Source organism: Scyliorhinus canicula, chromosome 1 (assembly GCF_902713615.1).
Source record: "Scyliorhinus canicula chromosome 1, sScyCan1.1, whole genome shotgun sequence".
Lineage (NCBI taxonomy): Eukaryota > Metazoa > Chordata > Chondrichthyes > Carcharhiniformes > Scyliorhinidae > Scyliorhinus > Scyliorhinus canicula.
In genome coordinates, this window is record NC_052146.1 from 273,084,464 (window position 1) to 273,103,953 (window position 19,490).

At 45.3% G+C, this 19,490-nt stretch overlaps 1 protein-coding gene across 2 annotated transcripts in view; it reads right to left on the bottom strand.

Annotated features, from left to right (window-relative positions):
• Positions 1-9,741: 9,741 nt before the first annotated feature.
• The window catches only part of camkmt (calmodulin-lysine N-methyltransferase), a 391,947-nt gene continuing 382,198 nt past the window's right edge, over positions 9,742-19,490 (bottom strand). For both annotated transcript variants that reach the window (XM_038813436.1, XM_038813430.1), the window contains exon 11: positions 9,742-12,178. In XM_038813436.1, the coding sequence (XP_038669364.1) occupies positions 12,077-12,178 (102 nt within the window). In that variant the 3' untranslated portion in view covers positions 9,742-12,076. The remainder of the gene's footprint in view (positions 12,179-19,490) is intronic.

Consider the following 19,490-nt stretch of genomic DNA (forward strand, 5'->3'; position numbering starts at 1 on the left):
GCATCTTGACAAATACATGAACAGGATGGAATAGAGGGATATGGACCCAGGAAATGTAGAAGATTTTAGTTTAGACGAGCAGCATGGTCGGCACAGGCTTGGAGGGCCAAAGGGCCTGTTCCTGTGATATACTTTTCTTGATGTGGAGATGCCGGCGTCGGACTGGGGTGAGCACAGTAAGAAGTCTTACAACACCAGGTTAAAGTCCAACAGGTTTGTTTCAAACACGAGCTTTCGGAGCAGTGCTCCTTACTCAGGTGAATGGCGAGGTATGTTCCAGAAACATTTATATAGACAAAGTCAGAGATGCTGGACAATGCTTGGAATGCAGGCATTTGCAGGTAATCAAATCATTACGGATCCAGGGAGAGGGATAATCACAGGTTAAAGAGGTGTGAATTGTCTCAAGCCAGAACAGTTGGTGGGATTTTGCAAGTCCAGGCCAGATGGTGGGGGGTGGATGTAATGCGACATGAATCCAAGATCCCTTTTGAGGCCGCACTCATGCGTGCGGAACTTAGCTATACGTTTTTGCTCGGCAATTCTGCGTTGTCGCGTGTCCTGAAGACCACCTTGGAGAATGCTTACCCGGAGATCAGAGGCTGAATGCCCTTGACTACTGAAGTGTTCCCCGACTGGAAGGGAAAATTCCTGCCTGGTGATTGTCGCACGATGCCCGTTCATTCGTTGTCGCAGTGTCTGCATGGTCTCGCCAATGTACCACGCTTCAGGACATCCTTTCCTGCAGCGCAAGAGGTAGACTACATTGGTCGAGTCGCACGAATATGTGCCGCGTACCTGGTGGGTGGTGTTACCACGTGTAATTGTGGTATCCAAGTCGATGATCTGGCATGTCTTGCAAAGATTGCCCTATGGACAAGCCCTCCGTATACACAGGATCTGCTCAGACAAGGAGGAGCGTAACAGACACCTACAGATGCTGAAAGATGCTCTCGTACGAACGGGATATGGCGCTCGACTCATCGATCGACAGTTCCAACGCGCCACAGCAAAAAACCACACCGACCTCCTCAGAAGACAAACACAGGACACCACTGACAGAGTACCCTTCGTCGTCCAGTACTTTCCTGGGGCGGAGAAACTACGACATCTTCTTCGCAGCCTTCAACACATCATCAATGAAGATGAACATCTTGCCAAGGTCATCCCCACACCCCCACTACTGGCCTTCAAACAACCGCGCAACCTCAAACAAACCATTGTTTGCAGCAAATTACCCAGCCTTCAGAACAGCGACCACGACACCACACAACCCTGCCAGGGCAATCTTTGCAAGACATGCCAGATTATCGACTTGGATACCACCATTACACGTGGTAACACCACCTACCAGGTACGCGGCACATATTCGTGCGACTCGACCAATGTAGTCTACCTCTTACGCTGCAGGAAAGGATCCCTGGATCCGTAATGATTTGATTACCTGCAAATGCTCGCATTCCAAGCATTGTCCAGCATCTCTGACTTTGTTTATATAAATGTTTCTGGAACATACCTCGCCATTCACCTGAGGAAGGAGCTGCGATCCGAAAGCTCGTGTTTGAAACAAACCTGTTGGACTTTAACCTGGTGTTGTAAAACTTCTTACTGTACTTTTCTTTGTTCACTTGAGCAATATTGATTCTGGAAGTTCTCAGAAGACAACACTTAATAAGAGCAAGTGCCATGCTGCTCTATGTTATAGGAGTGAAGAGAAAGAAAGGAGTGCTTTGGGTCATCAGCATCTTGCTAGGGGTGCCCCTTGGCCAGGATGAGGAATTGGAGGCGTTAAGGGTCAATACGGGCGGCAGGCCAAGAGGCAGACAGAAGGGTAAGGACAGGAAGATGGCATCCTTCCTCTTTGAATGAACAGGATACCCTGCTCCACCAGGACCTCCAGTGCCCCATTTTAGAACCGGCATACCCTCTCCCCCACCTGATCAATCCTTCCAAGTGCCACTCTGTGCCAGCCAACACACTCCACACCTTCAGTGAAAGTGAGTGTGAGAAGCCCATATATACTGGCACATGAAAATTGCATCTCATCAACACATGAATGCTAAATTCAAATTATGGTAATCAGCAATTAGGATCAAAATTGTCTGCTAGATCCTGTCTTTCAAATAGGCTTGTCTTATTAACAGTGCACCCATTTAGCAACTGTTTTCAACCATTGGCCAAAATAACTCAATTTGTACAACTGCTTTTTGAATTACCCCAAAAACTGGGGCTCAGACCAGAAGCAAGTGCTATACTGCTCCATGTTATAGGAGTCACGTTACATACATATAGTCGCACACAGGGGCCTGTCCTTTACAGACAGAAGGAGCATGTCCACACTTTACGCTTTTCCGACCAAACAAAAGCATGGGGACAGCCATTCCCTGGTTCAATCCCCATGCCCTGACCAATCAGAGTCAACCTACTTGGATTGAATTTGAAACAAATGCCTGGCAATTAACAGTTAATTGTTCTCAGCTGCATTCTCCATGGCAACACCTCGACCAATCTGAGTCCACTTGCCAACCAATCGGCATTCTCTTCTCATGCTGTATAAATTGTTGTCTCTTATGTTTGGTTTATCTTGCGCAGCTGTCCTAATGAGTGCAAGACGGAAAGTTTCACTAGCATGTCACTTTTTCACCAACATTCAAAGTTCTGCATCATCAAATTACTAATTGCTTTTATCTTCATGCTTTTATCTTTTATATCATGGCTTTTATCTTCATCTTTCTACGCTTGCCAAATCCATTAGTGAGCTAAATGACAGAAGGTGACTGGTGACCTGGTCTCAAGCTTCTGACAGGGTTTCTTTGCAATGTAACCACCAACATTTTCATTACTTGAGCTTTCCATCTGGCTTTTCCTTCATTGGCATCCCTCTTCAGAGCCAACCTGAAATAAGGAACTTGTATGAGGTATATTTTTATACACTATTCCTTCTTTCTATCAGAATCCTTGTTTCCTCTTCCTTGTCCCTGGTCTTTAATGCTGGGCGGCACGGTAGCACAGTGGTTAGCACTGTTGCTTCACAGCACCAGGGTCTCAAGTTCGATTCCCGGCTTGGGTCACTGTCTGTGCGGTGTTTGCACATTCTCCCTGTGACTGCGTGGGTTTCCCCTGAGCGCCTCAGTTTCCTCCCACAAGTCCCGAAAGATGTGCTTGTTAGGTGAATTGGACATTCTGAATTCCCCCCAGTGTACCCGAACAGGCGCCGGAGTGTATCGACTAGGGGATTTTCACAGTAACTTCATTGCAGTGTTAATGTAAGCCTACTTATGACACTATTAAAGATTATTATTACAATTGCCCCTACAGCAGAGGAAGATTAAAACAAGTAAACAGCAGAGAAATCAATGGATTGTTTGTAATTCCTAAGGCCAAGACATTTACTTGAAAGTGAATGGGCGCCCTCACCACAATTAGTACAGCTAGGTTGCCTGCTAGATGGGAGAGGAATAAATAAGAAAATCTATGGAGCCAAGTGTCAACAGGTGCAAACAATTACCACCCCACACCAGTCTTGATCATAGCAAAATCACGGAAGATGTCATTGATAGTGCTAGAAAGCAGCATTTACTCAGCAATAAAATGTTTCCCAATGCTTGGTTTGGTTTCCGCTAGGACCACTGGGCTCCAGACCTGAATTTCAGAGGTGAGGTGTATATGATTGCCCTTGACATTAAAGCATCATTTAACTTTGTGTGGAACTAGCAAAATTGAAGTCAATGGGAATCAGGGGGAAAGTTCTCTACTGGCTCGACTCAAACCTAGCACCAAAGAAGATGGTTGTGGTTGTTGGAGGCCAATCATCTCAAGCTCAGGACATTACTGCAAAAGTTCCTCAGGGTAGGGTCCTAGGATCAACTATCGTCAGCTGCTTCATCTTTATCATAATGCCAGAAGTGTGAATGTTTGATGATTATTGCAGTGTTCAGTACCATTCACAACATATCAGATCATTACACTATTCCTTCTCGCAATCAGCAAGACCTGGATATTCAGGTTTGAGCTGATAAGCAGCAAGTGACATTCATACCATGCAAGTGCCAGACAATGACCATCTTCAACAAGAGCGAATCTCACCATCTTCCTTTGACATTCAATGGGATTACGATAACTGAATATCCTCCCATCAACTTCCTGGAGGTTACCATTGAACAGAAACTTGTGCCAGGCATCTAAACACTGCCAAGAGCAGGTAGAGATTCACCTTCTGTCGCCCTAAAGCCTGTCCACCAACTACAAGCCAGAAGTTAGGGGTTTGATGGAATACTCTCCTTTTGCCTGGATAAGTGCAGCTCCAACAACACTCAATGCTTTTGAGATCGGAACCCCATCTACCACTCCACTCCGTCCACCACCAACGTAGTGGCAGCAATGTGTTCTATTTACAAGATGCACTGCAGCAACTTTCCAAAGCTCCTACAAAAACATTGTCCAAATTTGTGATCCCTCCCACCTAGGACAAGGACTGCAGATGCATGGGAATGCCACCGTCTGCAAGCTCTACTCCTAATCACTAAATATCCTGACTTGGAACTTTTAAATTGTTCCTTCACAGTCAATGGGTCAAAATCCTGGAACTCCCTCCCTAACCACACTATATCTACGTCACATGAACTTCAGCAGTTCAAGAAGGCAGCTCACAACCACCATCTCAAGAGAAATTTAGGATGAGCAGCAAAATAAGATGCAAGAACAGACTACCCTTACTCCTTCAGAAAGCCTTAGTGCTGCCCAACAATATGGTGGTCCAGTGGAACCAGTTCCACCCAGATTTCTGATCCTGCTCGCCCTTAATATGGCATACACTGTAAAAATTGAACAAATTCTGGAAAACATTGTAATGGTTGAGTCCAGATGTGACAAAGACATGGAGGTGAATTTTACAACTCCCCACTGGCCTTTTTTTTTGCTGGGAAGGGGCACGTAAAATAGGACTGGTGGTTAGCCCACCACATTCCCGTCCACTCCTGAGTTGTCCCTCATAATATGGCGGGGGGGGGGGGGGGGGGGGGGGGGGGGAAGAAATAATTCAGCCTGCCTGCCCTTGTACCTTTTGAGGCCCTTAACTGGCGGGCCAATTATGAGGCTGATTCCACCTCCACTGCCATAATACAGGTGGCAGTGAACAACCCACTTTTTCCACCAGCTTTGGTGAACAGGTCAGAAGGGAGGAACCTCCCTTTAGCTCCCAACCTCCCTATCCCCATCTCCTCCCTAGGATCCAAGACCACATCCCCCCCCCCAAAAAACCCTCACCAGAGTCCAGCAACCCAGTTGCCTTCTTCCTGGGGACTGGATTTAGTCACAGCAGCATCCACTACTGAGTTCTGGCACTGTTGGACAGTTGCCCACTAAACAGATCAGCCAGCAGCTCTCAAGGGTGGGACTTCAGGATTGCAAGTATTATTCTCAGGTAATTAAGGCCACCTCCAGCATGTCATTACTGTGGGGCAGCCGAACCGACCAACTTCTCCACCGGGGGTGTAAGCAAAACGAACATCCCCCCAAAATAAAATCCAGCCAATGGATGTGCTTTCGCTACCAATGGGCTTTGAACCAAGGTAAGGGTGGAGATGGGTGATACTGCAGGGGTAAAAGGAAGCAATCTTTTTGATGGAGACGATACAGGATCAGAAGCTGAGCTCAAGCTCAGGCTCAAGCAGGCTGTTGAGGTTTCAAGTAGTCTGGTTCAGTTTGGGAATCTTCGCAAAGTGGCAGAATCCCTTAGCCGTGGGATATTTCACAACTAAGAATAATCCTCTTTTCACTTGAAGTTCCAACAAGTACACATTCAGCAGAATTACTGGATTTCACAATCAGGAGAGGAAACGTGGGACGGGATTCTCCGACCCCACGCCGGGTTGGAGAATCGCTGGCAGGCCACGCGAATCGCGCCACGCTGCCGGCCCCCGATTCTCCGCAGAGCAGAAAATCAGCGTCATTGATGCCGGTGTGGTTGGCGCAGCGCCGGCCCACCGATTCTCCGGCCCGCATGGGCCGAGCAGCCGTAAGAAAAGAGCCGAGTCCTGCCGGTGCTGTTCTAACCTGCTCTGGGCCAGCGGGACCTCGGCATGTTAGGGTTGGGTGGCGGCCTTTGGTGGGGGGGGGTCCAACCCTGGAGGAGTATCTCCGATGTGGCCTGGCGCACGATCGGGGCCCACCAATCGGCGGGCCGGCCTCTGTGGCTGGGGGTCTCCTTTCCTACGCGCCGGCCCCTGTCGTCCTGCACCATGTTGCGACGGGGCCGGCGAGTTGAAGGTGGCCACTGCGCATGCGCGCATTGGCGCCGGTGCCACTGTGCATGTCCTTGTTGGCTCTGGCGCAACTGCGCATGCGCGGATCCCGCGGCGCAGTTTGTGACGGGATTTGCAGCTGGAGTGGAGCAAACCGCTCCAGCGCCGTGCTGGCCCCCTGGAGGGGCCAGAAATAGTCGTGGGAACGGCACGTTCATGCCATCGTAAAATGCGATGGTGTTTACGACAGCGTGGACACTCTGCCGCGGGATTGGAGAATTCCGTCCCCGGCCTTTTATACTTGCGACATGGTGGCAGTGGTTAGCACTGCTTCCTCTCAGTGCCAGGGACCTGGGTTCGTTTTCAGCCTTGGGTGACTGCCTGTGTAGAGTTTGCACATTATCTCCGTGTCTGCGTAGGTTTCCTCCTACAGTCCAAAGATGTGCATGTTCGGTGGATTGGCCATGCTAAATTGCCCCTTAGTGTCCAACGGTTAGGTGGGGTTATGGGGATAAGGTGGGGACATGGGCCGAGGTAGGGTGCTCCTTTGGAGGGTTGTTGCAGGCTCGATGGGCCGAAAGGCCTCCTTCTGCACTGTAAGGATTCAATGATTCTATATTGCATGGGATATTGAGGCTGATTGATAAAAAAACACTGCTGTTCTGAGATCAATTATTCCACAAAGCTAGGACCTTATGTATTGAATGGCTCAGTATCACAGCACTGTGGGTAAACTTCCGGAGATCAAAAGACAAAATAGGATGCCTAAACAAGTTAAAAAAATAATATGGATTTGTAAAAGGCAAGTTGGTCATCCCTACTGAAGTAAGAGGATATTGGTAAAGGAAAAGCAGTGGATATTGTTTATAACGATTTTGAATAGTTTTTTCATGAAGTGCTGCATAGATATTTTTCGTGAAATTAAGGCACATAGTTTCAAAGGAACTGTGGCATCAAGCATGAGAATTTCATTAAAATTCAGACAAAAAGGCTGGTGGTTTGTGAATGTTTTTCAATTAGAGGGATGTAAATAGTGCGTTCCCAGGCCTTTCTTAATGTTACAAATGATCTGGATTTGAGCACAGTATCAGTGTTTTCAAATGATACAAATAAGCGCCCCGGTGAACAATGTACAGTAAGCAACTTGATTAACAGACTGGGCAGATGGATACTGGATGATGTTTAATGTTGCAATGATAAATTTTAGAAGCATGAATAACGAGGAACTATAGACAACCCGAACCTCCATTTATATAACACCTTTGACATAGTAAAACATCCCAAGGCACACAAAATGGTAAAACCTGACAGAAATACAGGAGTAGAGAGACCATCTTTGAAAATTGACAAATTTGTTTAAATCAGATCACAGGTTTTATAAAGGCATAAAAGTACAAAGCAAACAAATAATGTGAAATCTACACAAACCATTGGATAGGATTCAGTTGGAATAGTGTGTTCAGTTTTGAGCATCCTATTTCTGACATGATCTCAAGACCATGCAGTGGTTTCAAAAGGGATTCATTGTCATAACAAAAATGAATTTTTATTGGGATGAGCAAAGTTTTTCTCTCCATTAAAGGAAGAAGGTCAAGAAAAAAAAAACTGTTGGTGATGTTCAAAATTCTTCTGAGGGTTTTGATATGGTAACTGGTCAATGATTTGGTAAGAGGGCACAATTTACAGGTCACATCATAGAATTTACAGTGCAGAAGGAGGCCATTCGGCCCATCGAGTCCGCACCGGCCCTTGGAAAGAGCACCTTACTTAAGCCTATGCCTCCATCCTAACCTGCAACCTAGTAACACCACCTAACCTTTTGGACACTAAGGGGCAATTTAGCTTGGCCAATCGACCTAACCTGCACATCTCTGGACTGTGGGAGGAAACCGGAGCAACCGGAGGAAACCCACGCAGACACGGGGAGGAAGTGAAAATTCCACACAGTCACCTGAGGCCAGAATTGAACCCGGGACCCTGGAACTGTGAGGCAGCAGTGCTAACCACTGTGCCACCCAGGTGCAGGGGATTGGTGAGTCATGAAAAAGCCTTGCTGGAAAGCAGTGGAGCTTTTAAAATGTAAGTATTTGAACAATAAGATTTAAAAAGGCGAGAGTATGGGCAGGACTAAGTTGGGAAGCTCATTCAGAGAGCTGACATAGGTTCACTGATCCACGGAGCTCTAGACTTATTGCACATGAGAAACCTTTTATCAGGTTATTTTATATGGCTTCCTCTTTCCACTCAAATGGGTCGCCCAACTAGCCCCAAAATTACAAAAAACCATGCGTGATAGGTGAATCTTGAGTTTTCAGTTGACACGGTATGGTACCGTGGTTGGGCGGCACGGTAGCACAGTGGCAAGCACTGTTGCTTCACAGCGCCTGGGTCCCAGGTTTGATTTCCGGCTTGGGTCACTGTCTGTGTAGAGTCTGCACCTTCTCTCCGTGTCTGCGTGGGTTTCCTCCTGGTGCTCCGGTTTCCTCCCACGAGTCCCTGTTAGGCAATTTGGACCCTCCATGCACCCGAACAGACGCCGGAATGTGGCGACTAGGGGCTTTTCACAGTAACTTAATTGCAGTATCAATGTAAGCCTACTTATGACAACAAAGATTATTAAAAACATTTAAAAAATTTAAGCTTAGCGTTCAGAGCCATGGATGGTTAATAGCCTGTTTTTGATTGACAATCTTGCAGTACAATTGTATGCATGAATGGGCATGTTCTCATATAAGTGATGTAATGGTATGCTACCAAAACACCACGCCTCCATTGTAAACAATACATGTACACCATGCTGTGTGGATGTAAATTGTTAAGCACACAAGTCAATTCCTTACACCAGCACAAATGTAAATTTTAAAATCTGACTGCTAGTTTTCCATCATGTCAGAAGTCTCATCATAGCTAGATGACTCACTGTTGTAAAATGAACTGGAGTCTGACCGAGGATAGTTTGTAGATTAAACTCTTTGGCCCTCTAATAGGATTTTCAAGGTACCAGCCATTTATTGCTGGAGAGATGCACTGCACATGATCAAATGGGCAATACAAAAGCATCTTCTAACAGGCGTTATATTTTTTAAATTCAGAAACTTAGGTGAAATGGCAAGGTTGATAGCACAAGGCACAGCATCAAGATTGAAAATAGCATTAATGTAACTAAAATGGCAAAACTGTAAAGACAAAAAATACAGATTTAATTAATTTTACATGTTCATTATCAGTGGGAAACTGGAATGTAGAACACATTCCAGTTACGAAGAAGGCCTTGATAACTTGATAACTCAATTGTGATTGTGAGCTTTCAAGTTCTTCATGAATAGAATCAATTCCCTATTGTTGTTGTGTATCTTTTATATATTATTTCAGCTGACACTGTGTGACATATATTTTAACATGAAATTACTAGCACTTGGTCATTTCATGGTACGTTTATGTATTATATTAGATCTCTAGAAAGCTGATCTGAATAATTATTTTTCCAAAAATAAGTATCTCGCAGCTTTACAATTTTATTCACAATAATTCTTTTAAGGAACATGTGGAAAGGAACAGCAGGCAAACAAGCACCCCAGAAACAATGAAAACCATTTCTATATGACAGCATTAGGAAACTCAAATGGAATTAATAAAATGTGGCCACAAATCCTCTCACATTCTCTTCTCACAAAACTCCTCAGCGAATGCCTTGAAAAAGCAGGTCAAAGCCCAGAAAGCTCTTGAATTAAGATTGCCACTGGAAAATCTTCCCAGATGCTGACTAATAGGCATCAATCACCCCGGGAGTAGAAAAGCCAAGTATGCTTGAAATATGGTCACAATTCCTAATAGCGCTTGTCACACTTAAGACACTGCAATCTCCTCCTGAGCAACTGCAAAACTGCCTGGCAATTCATAAAGCCAACAGTTTAAAGTTTATTATGATGAAAGCACTTAATGACACCCGTTGCTGGAGGCCCTCCATTTCTGAAGCTGCATTGAATTTCAGATTTTTACCATGCCCACCAATTTCATATTGGGGGCCACAGCCATAAAATTGACCTTTAAGGTGGGGTAGACGACTCTGCACTCACATCAGCACACTATAGCTTTACTTTAGAGGCTTCTATTCTGCCTGAATCTCCTTTAGAGCCGGCATTACTTTGAAACTTTATCATTTTGAGGCCTTTCAGTGGTTAACTGCCACTGCTGTGATATTAGTCTGGCTCATAGCACTCCCCACCTGGCATAGCAATCAGATATATATACACATCTTTAAACATATGGAGTCATACATACACAGACAAATTTAAGCTGCAATGGAAATTGCTAAAATAAATCTTATTGAAAGAGCATCTTGACACTGAACAGTTTTGTTCCCCAAAGCTTTAAAAAAAAACTTTTTAGTTCATCATCAGCCACTGCACCTCAGTGCAAATGATATTTCTTCAGTAATGCAAATTGTTACTTGACAAACTCATCTTGGGCCGTTATCATCTGCTGTTTGTGTTTAACAACAGGAGAGGAGCTCTGACAAAACTGTTGTAATGGCTGCACAAATTACTCAGCTGAAAGCTCTTCACAAAACCAAACGCTATTAATCAGCAGTTCTTACCAAGGTGCTAATTAAAAACAATTTTCCTTCTCAGTTTGCAACACTAAGCTTCCATCATTTGCTCAGCTTCTGAGATTCTGCTACTGTATACATCCTACAACTAGATCCCAGTATTAACTTCTAAGCCCTTCTTTCAGGATCTACTTAACCACAGGAAGAAGGACAAAGAAAGGAAAAATGCAATGAAAAGCACAAAATAGGAATGCAAAGCCAAAAAAACTCCAAGTTTTTACTTCAAAAAAACTAGGGTTAAAGGAACATTTGAGTAAGTAGCAAGGCTAAAAAACTGCTTTCAACTTGCTGTCCTAAATTATTGTCCCAGCCTTTAACACCACTTTGGTTGTGTAAGTGATTGCTCAGATGATGTGTGCAACGATGGAAGGTTTTTCCTGAGATAGTTTGATGAGAATTATGTATGTAAATATTTAGGAATCACTCTGAGAGCTGCAAGTTATCTGCCGTGAAGTCATCAAATGGAGGTTTAAAATTAATTATTCCAAAGCGTAGGTTTAAAAAAAAGGTTACCACCGAGATTCATTCTCTGCAGAAAGTATGAAACTGCATGCATGCCTTGCACCTGAACAGATAAGAACCACTCAGCACACTCCTTCATCTTGACACAACACACTGAGACTAATCATACATAATTGGAAGGGAGGGGCAGAGGGTTGGACAGACTTTAACTCACTAAAGCTAAGTGGTCAAGTTTACAAGATTCCTGCAATGATGAAGATAGGTAAAGCAAACGGAATTGAAAGCCACCCAAGCTTAAAGCATTTTGCATTAAATCTAGATTTGTGCCAAAAAGTTGAAGAAAATAAAAGGATTTGCAGATTACTTATTATTAAAGGAGATTTTTTCTATAAATTTATTGAAAAATAAACAAGTGTATAACGTTCTTTAGGTAGGAAAACAGCATTAGGAAAAAAAACCTTCGAAAAGAAAGGACTTTACATTTTAAATAGCAAAGCAATCAGAAAAGAAGTTACCTGTATGCAACCACCTTCAGTGAGGCAAACTGCTTTAATTGTAAAATGTGAAACATTGCAAACTGTGTGCAGTTTGTGTGTAGGGGAAGGGGTGAGCCGACACTTACAAATTTTTCTTACTCTTCAACAACAAATGTATTATTCCATAATGAGTGTCCTCAAGGAGAAATTTGTTAACGAACTGTGCTTTCGCATTGATGGCTGCAGCCACTAGACGAACCACGGCTTCATCTGTACATTCACAGGTCTCAGCTTGGTTGGGGATTGATGGCTGTTTCCTGCTTTGTTAGAGTGATGAGGACAGGATAGTGGAGGTTCTCATCATATTTCTCGGTTTTCTCATCCTTCATCTAAGAAAACAGAAACATTTTGCCAAGTTATAGTCGAAGCAATTTTTTTCCTTATTTCTAATAGCCACTTGTTTCCATCGACACAAGGATACAAATACCCACAGGTTTGGAAAATAATGGGCAGGATTCTCCATTTGGGAGACTAAGGGCGTAATTCAACTAATTGGGAACAAAGTCCCATAGTGAGCGTGTGTGTTCCCAGCGCTCACAGAGCTGAGAAACACATGGCTAAACAACGCGACTCGCGGAGAACACACAGCCGAGGCCGCACATAGCCCCGTTTTGTACGTTGGGGAGCACCGCTTGCTGGAACTCCCCAGTGTAGCGGGAGATTGGGATGCCATTTCTACATGCCGGCCCGATCTCTGAAGCCCCCCGAAGAAACTACCGAACACCCCCCCCCCCGAAGAAACTACCAAACACTCCCCCCCCCCCTCCCCAAGCCCAAACACACTAATCAAGGGCCACGCCCCCCTCCAAAACACCCACGCAGGGCAAGCCTGACCTGATCGCACGCGTGCAAAATTTTGCAGCTTAGCACCATGGCAGTGTCCATGCCAGCTGCAGTGCCCCCTGAGCACATTGGCAATGCCAGGGTGCCTCAGTGGCACCAGCAGCACCAGGGAACAACCAAGCTCAAAGGGCATGCAGCAGGAAACCTCCAATCCACTGGGAGACACCCACAAGTGCCATTCCATCTGGTCCCTGTTTATTGAGACCAGTATGAACGGCGCTCGCCTGGGCCCTCCGAGGCGAATGGGTTGAATCCCAAAGCCTCTAATATGCAGATTTACCAAAAAGTAATCCCGTCCACAATGGCACGATCCACATAGCAACATCTCGCGAGATCGCGTTGGATTGTGAGCCGGGTAGATCCCGGGAGCAGGGTCTCCTGGCTTTTATCGGCCCCGCTGTGCTGCGGCAAACTGCTTTTTGGGCACAGTGTCCAATGGATCATGCCCCAAGTGTTGTTGTCGGGATTGAATTAGGTGCGTTCCACATTCCCACTGGGGGTGCTATTTGGTAAGAGAGTCAGAACTCTGGCACTCTGCCGGCATGAATTCAGAGCATTTCCTGACTGAACAGGCGTTCTAACAGCTGGGGCTGGAGTTAGCGCTAAAGGCCATGGTGTCCTCTGGTTGGGATGAGCTCTGCTGCTCCCTTGCTTCCTCTACAGTGGGGCAGCGCTTCTGTGGAGTGCCAACTCCTGGTGAGCTCCTGATTGGGCATGACCATACCCATCCACTCGGTGGTACCACTGGGGGTATGAGGGTGTCCAAATGAGGCTTGGGTAGGTTTTCAAATGACCAGAGGCCTTCTGAGCATTCAAAGGATCCAGGCAGCACTCAGCAGTATGAGCAGCCAGCAACCTGTATCACCAAAGGGGTGCATTTAAAAGACAGATGCAGAAATGGCAGCCTGAGCCAGGCCACCCTGATCCCAAGGGAGACACCGAGTCCACAGACTTGACACCAAGTTGCTTCCCGCTACCACCCCCGGCCCGGGCAGCCACTCCAAGCAAGCCCAACAATTTTCAATGGATTTTCAGTGGTTTTTTAGTCTCCCGCTCTAATTCAGCAGCCATGTCGCCTGTCCACGTTTGTAAATACTTGTCGTAGTTCATGCCCGCAAGACCTCCACGGAGCATTGTGTCCACCCCGCTAATCACATCTAAATGCATGTAAATGCTGGTTCTGCATGCTCCTGTCGGCATGGCGCCTGAATCGGCACCGGGAGTGAACTTCAACTTTTGCTGTACGCGGGATCGCGATTCGGGTTTACAGCGTCGTGAGGGCGGAGAATCCAGCCCAGCGTCTCTTCTTTTCTATTTCTTCTGCCTCTTTCCTTCCATTCACCACTGCCTATCCTCATTCCCCTTATGTCCCTTGCTTTTATCACCTTGCAATTCTCGATCTCCAGCTGGTACTCATTCTCCTTCACCCCTCCCCCCTTCTATTCTCATCGCCCTCTCCCTCTCCTTTCCTAGCCTCATATTTTGCTCCCTTCTCTGACCATCTGCTTCAGTCTCATCCTCTTCATTTTTGTTTCCGTCCCCATGTCTTTCAATTCTCCCTTCACCTCAATTATTGTTGTATTTTCTTCCTGCATTTTACTTCATTTCCTCTCTTAATTTCCCATCACTGGCGCAGGGTGCGGTGGCTGAGCAAGGGAGCAGTGAGCAGCACAAAGAGGCCAGGTCAACTTGCTGGATGGGTACACAGAAAGGAGCTGTCAGAAATCGGAGGTGGATCCCTACATTGACAAGAAAACCAAGTGCACAGGTAGAGGGAGGATCGCCATGGGGGGGCTTCTCCGTCCCGCCACATCCGTTTTCTGGTGCGGCGCACCCCCGCCGGCGGTGGTATCCTCCGTCCCGGCAGCCAGCCAATGGGGTTTCCCATGATGTCCACCCCCACGCTATCGGGAAATCCAAGAGCATGAGTGCGCTGCCGGAAAAACGGAAGATCCCGCCGACGGAGAATCCAGCCCGATGTGTTTGCAAGGACTGCAACCTATTGGGAAGAACCAGTACTACTTCAGTTCTGTGTCATTCCAAGTTAAATTAAGTTTCAAAACACAATTTTTATCGTTCTTCTAGCAAGCTTGCCTCATCCCTCTTGGACATATGCCATACAATCCAAGCAACCGTCATACACTGCTCATGCAGAGTTGAGTCATATGGAATAATGAAGTTAGATCCACAGCCTCCACTGAGGTAATTGATCTTGAGTCTTGCAACAGAAAATCTTGAGTGGAAACTGGTGCCCTCCCTATGAAAGGCTTGGTGGGATGCGTTTAATCAGGTAGAGACCTCTACCCCAATTAAGTTCAAAGTAGGAAGGCCTGAAGATGACTTTGCTGCCAATTAATGCTTGCACTGTATTCAGCCAGTGGCAGGCATGGGATCACCATGCAAGCAGCACAACAAGCAAACCATGGCATATTTGTTTGGGGGCTCCTAGGTTGGAGGGTGTGGTTGGGGATGGAGCCACAAGAAACCTCGTACCAGGAAATCTGAAAGCTGTACTCCTAAACCCCCCCCCCCCCCCCCCCCCGACCCCATCCTGCAATCTCCTTCTTGCCATCATCCACCTGTGACTGGGTCCCTTCTCAATCTCAGACCTCGGGTGGGTGTGGAGCACTGGCAGGAGCCTCTGCCTCCTTGGTGGTGCAGAAGAGTTTCCGGCCTTTGATTGGCTAGCAGCTTTTTGTAGTCAGGACAACGAGCCCCAGGGTCCTTGATCCCAGAGGACTGCTCACCGCTAACCTATCAAGTGCCTGATTGGCACTTAATTGGCAGGCCTTCCCTACAAGAGGCAACATGGGCTTCTAGCTGGTTCTTCAGCCAATTGGCGATACGCCCTTTTCACCTCCATTGAGCGAGATCATTGTAATTGGCCTTTCAGCTGTGAGCTAGGATTGCAACGGGATAGGGGTGGGGTGGGGGTGGGGTGGGGTGGTGGGTTTTTCAGGAAACAAAACAACCAAGGCTACTGGTCTTAGAATAGAATAGAATAGAACAGTACAGCACAGAACAGGCCCTTCGGCCCTCGATGTTGTGCCGAGCAATGATCACCCTACTTAAACCCACGTAACCCGTATACCCGTAACCCAACAATCCCCCCATTAACCTTACACTACGGGCAATTTAGCATGGCCAATCCACCTAACTGTGATCCAGTAGGAATAGCTACTGGAACAATGGACACTGGTTGACAGCAAGATTGGGCCAAAGTGCTGATACTCCCAAGGTAGGACAGCCTAATAGCACAGTTATGTCTCAAAATGAGGGTGGACAGTTGGTTGTGAAATTAAAAGTGGTGCTTTCACGAGAGTGTGGAAGAAAACTGGAAGGGGGATGAGATAAAACAATCTTCATTTCTCAATTTGATGAGCTCTCAGTGTCACTTTTGTGAACAGGTAGGCATCCAATCAGAAACGTCTTTGCATTTCCCAACAAAAGGTACAGAAAAACAAAGTTTGAAGGACATTCCTGTACAATTTCTAGCAGTTCACGAATGAGATAAATTGGTAAACCTACAGGCACGTCACTAGCCCATATTCTCCATTAAATAATGGTAGATGAGGTAAAGGAAAGCTAAATTATGGCTTTCAAATTATGGTTCCTGGACATTGAGTTAATTACATTTCTACACCTGTTGACTTACTACCACATTGCTTCTGTTATTTTACACCAGTAAATTATAATATTTTCATGTATTGATATTACTGTTTTCTCTTGTATGCTTGCACTGCCCTTATAAAGTTAAGAGAGTATGCCATGGTCAATATTTACAGGCTCCCCAGGAGTGTGTCTATATTTATAACGGGGTCCCGTGCATGTGCTAATATCTGCAAGTAACATTTGAAAATAATTTCCCACAAAGGATAACAAAAATGAAAAATGTAATAGAAAAAAGGAAAAAAATCAAATTACTAAGTTTGACATGTTTATTCAGCTTTTCATATGGACAAATAGGCATCTGCTTTCCTTGGATTACAAGCTGTTCTGTCTCTTCAATAAAACATTAAACATAGCAAGTGCAAAACAAAGACTCCAACCAATTAAAAAACAGGGGGAAATCAATAGGTTAATTTATGGGCCCCACTGGCTGATCAAATGACAAGAACCCATTGAGTACACCAGAAATGAGCACAGCGTGTCTGCCATTGTTTGCTGTGGGTATCTATGTACTGCAATGCAGAGAATTTTGTTTCTGTATGTTGTAAATCAAGAATAAATAAACACTCAAAAGGTAAGATATAGAAACCTCAAATATACTGGACTTTCCATTAAAAGAACATAATCCAGGCAGCATGGTGGCGCAGTGGGTTAGCCCTGTTGTCTCAGGTCCCAGGTTTGATCCCGGCTCTGGGTCACTGACCATGTGGAGTTTGCACAGTCTCCCCGTGTTTGCGTGGATTTCGCCCCCACAACCCAAAGATGTGCAGTATAGGTGAATTGGCCACGCTAAATTGCCCCTTAATTGGAAAAAATGAATTGGGTACTCCAAATCTTAAAAAAAATAACATAATCCAAGTCTTTTAAAAATTATTGTTACAAATAGCAATGAAGTTACTGTGAAAATCCCCTAGTCGCCACATTCCGGCGCCTGTTCGGGTACACCGAGGGAGAATTCAGAATGTCCAATTCGCCTAACAAGCACGTCTTTCGGGACATGTGGGAGGAAACCAGAGCACATGTGGGAGGAAACCCACGCAGGCACAGGGAGAACGTGCTACCGTGCCGCCCAGTAGAATCCCAGTTCAATGTTGAGTTAATTTCTAACGAAAATAGCCTTAGCTATTCGTCCTGGTCCTGGGAATTGGATAAAAACACAATTGACAATGGTTCTAAACTGATTTCTGGGTTAAGGGGATTGTCCTGTACGGAGAGAATGGATGGATTAGGCCTATAGTCCCTCGAATTTAGAAGTATAAGAGGTGATCCCCTTGAAAAATACAACATTCTTAAGGGTTGATGTTAGGAGGATGTTTCTCTTGTCTAGGAAGTCTCGAGAACCAGTGGTCACAGTCTCTGAATAAGGGATTGACTATTTATGACTGGTATATGGAGAATTTTGTCCTTCAAAGGGTTACGAATCAATCAAATTCTCTACCCCAGAGGGCTGTGGTTGTTCAATCATTGAGTAGATTCAGGGATAGATATTTGGATACTTAGGGAATGAAGGGATACAGGGATAGGGCAGGAAAGTGGAGCCTCTCCATTCTTACAAAATTGGCTTTGGAGGCTCAGATCTGATAGTGTCACACCCAAACATTACACCAACTATTTTTTGCAGGGGCAAACAAAAGCTGGTTCTAGGTTGTATATTTTTATGGTTCACGGAAGCAGCTATTCATATAAAAGAGCAGCTGTCTCCAGTCTTGTCAGTCTTTTGTCAGTTAGGAGATGGAAAACACGACGGATGCAGATTAGACCTGGTAGTAACTAGTCTAAACTTTGCTGAATTGCCAGGATAGGTGGGGTACCTGTTGGAGAGGTGCTGCACGCTTTTAGATATGGTCCCAGGACACCTTTGGGAGATGACAGATGCCCTTTAGGAGAGGTATGATGCCTCTTGGGATTCTCAAAAATAGACATGAATGTGTGTAAAAAGTGCATAAACACATTGCAACTCTCAACTAAATGGGGTTGCCTTAACGATTGGTCAAGTTGTCAAGGAATTTAAAACCCCTGGCCTTTAAATATTTGAAAAAGGCTGTCTCAAATGTTTTTTAAACAAAAATTAGTGTTTGCTATTTCATTCAGTCTGTGACATCAGCCTAAGGGATATTATTACTGGAGTAGTGCTGCACGATTGACTTCACAACCTTCCATTATCACAATAGGGTGCTTCTCAGTTTAGTTGAATTGACAGCTCCAAGTAGTTATAGACTTTTTCAAGAAAGATTATTAATTCCATTGCTTATTTTTATAAGGAATTAAAGGAAGTGAAATGTGGCATATGGGTTTTTCAATGAAAGTGGAATTGTTTTTAAAATAGTGAATTATTCAATAGATATTGAATAACTTTTTTTATCTCTTAGCATGAATGGCTCCGACGGTGATGGATATTTGGTGAGTTGGCATGGTGGGTGTAAGAACAAAAGTGGTGGTTGGGAGAAATGGGTAGGCACGAGTTAGCATCAAGTTGGCAGAGGGGATATAAAGGGCCATAGGTTGATGGTACAGAGGTTGGTATAGAGAATATGAGAGGCCATGAGAATGAAAGGGGGCACGAGGTGGCATAGATAGGTGTGCGGGAGAGAGGGGGTGTGAGGACTGTTTCATTTTTATTTTGTAAAAACTTCCAAAAACAGCGCCGGTGCACAAGGCAGGCTTTCCAACCGGCCCGCGTTCGCAGCAGTAACCTCCGCACTCACCTAGGGATCGTCCACCAGATTCCATTTTCACCCACCCCCATAGACTAAAAATCCTATCTTCCAGCGCACTTTCTCCGAGGTTGGGTTTGTAGAATTGGGAATTGTCCCAATTCTGTGCCTCCAAACAGGGAGCAAAATATTCAGGCCATACGGTCTACACAGTGGTTTACACATGAAGGCCACCTGCTTGTACCAGAAGACAGCGGTGTTCAAGGCCAAACCATCAGCTTCAGGAGGAAAGGAAGAAATGACTTGGAGGTCCGTGTAAAAACAAAAGAGGTTTTCTTAAAATAGGAGAATGGTGTTCAGAGAGAATAGCTTTAGTTAGATGAATGTATTTTATTGTGCCCATACAATCACTAAGAAGGGAACACTGGACTAGTGGCCAATTGTAATAATTAGTTGCCTGTATATTGTGAATTGG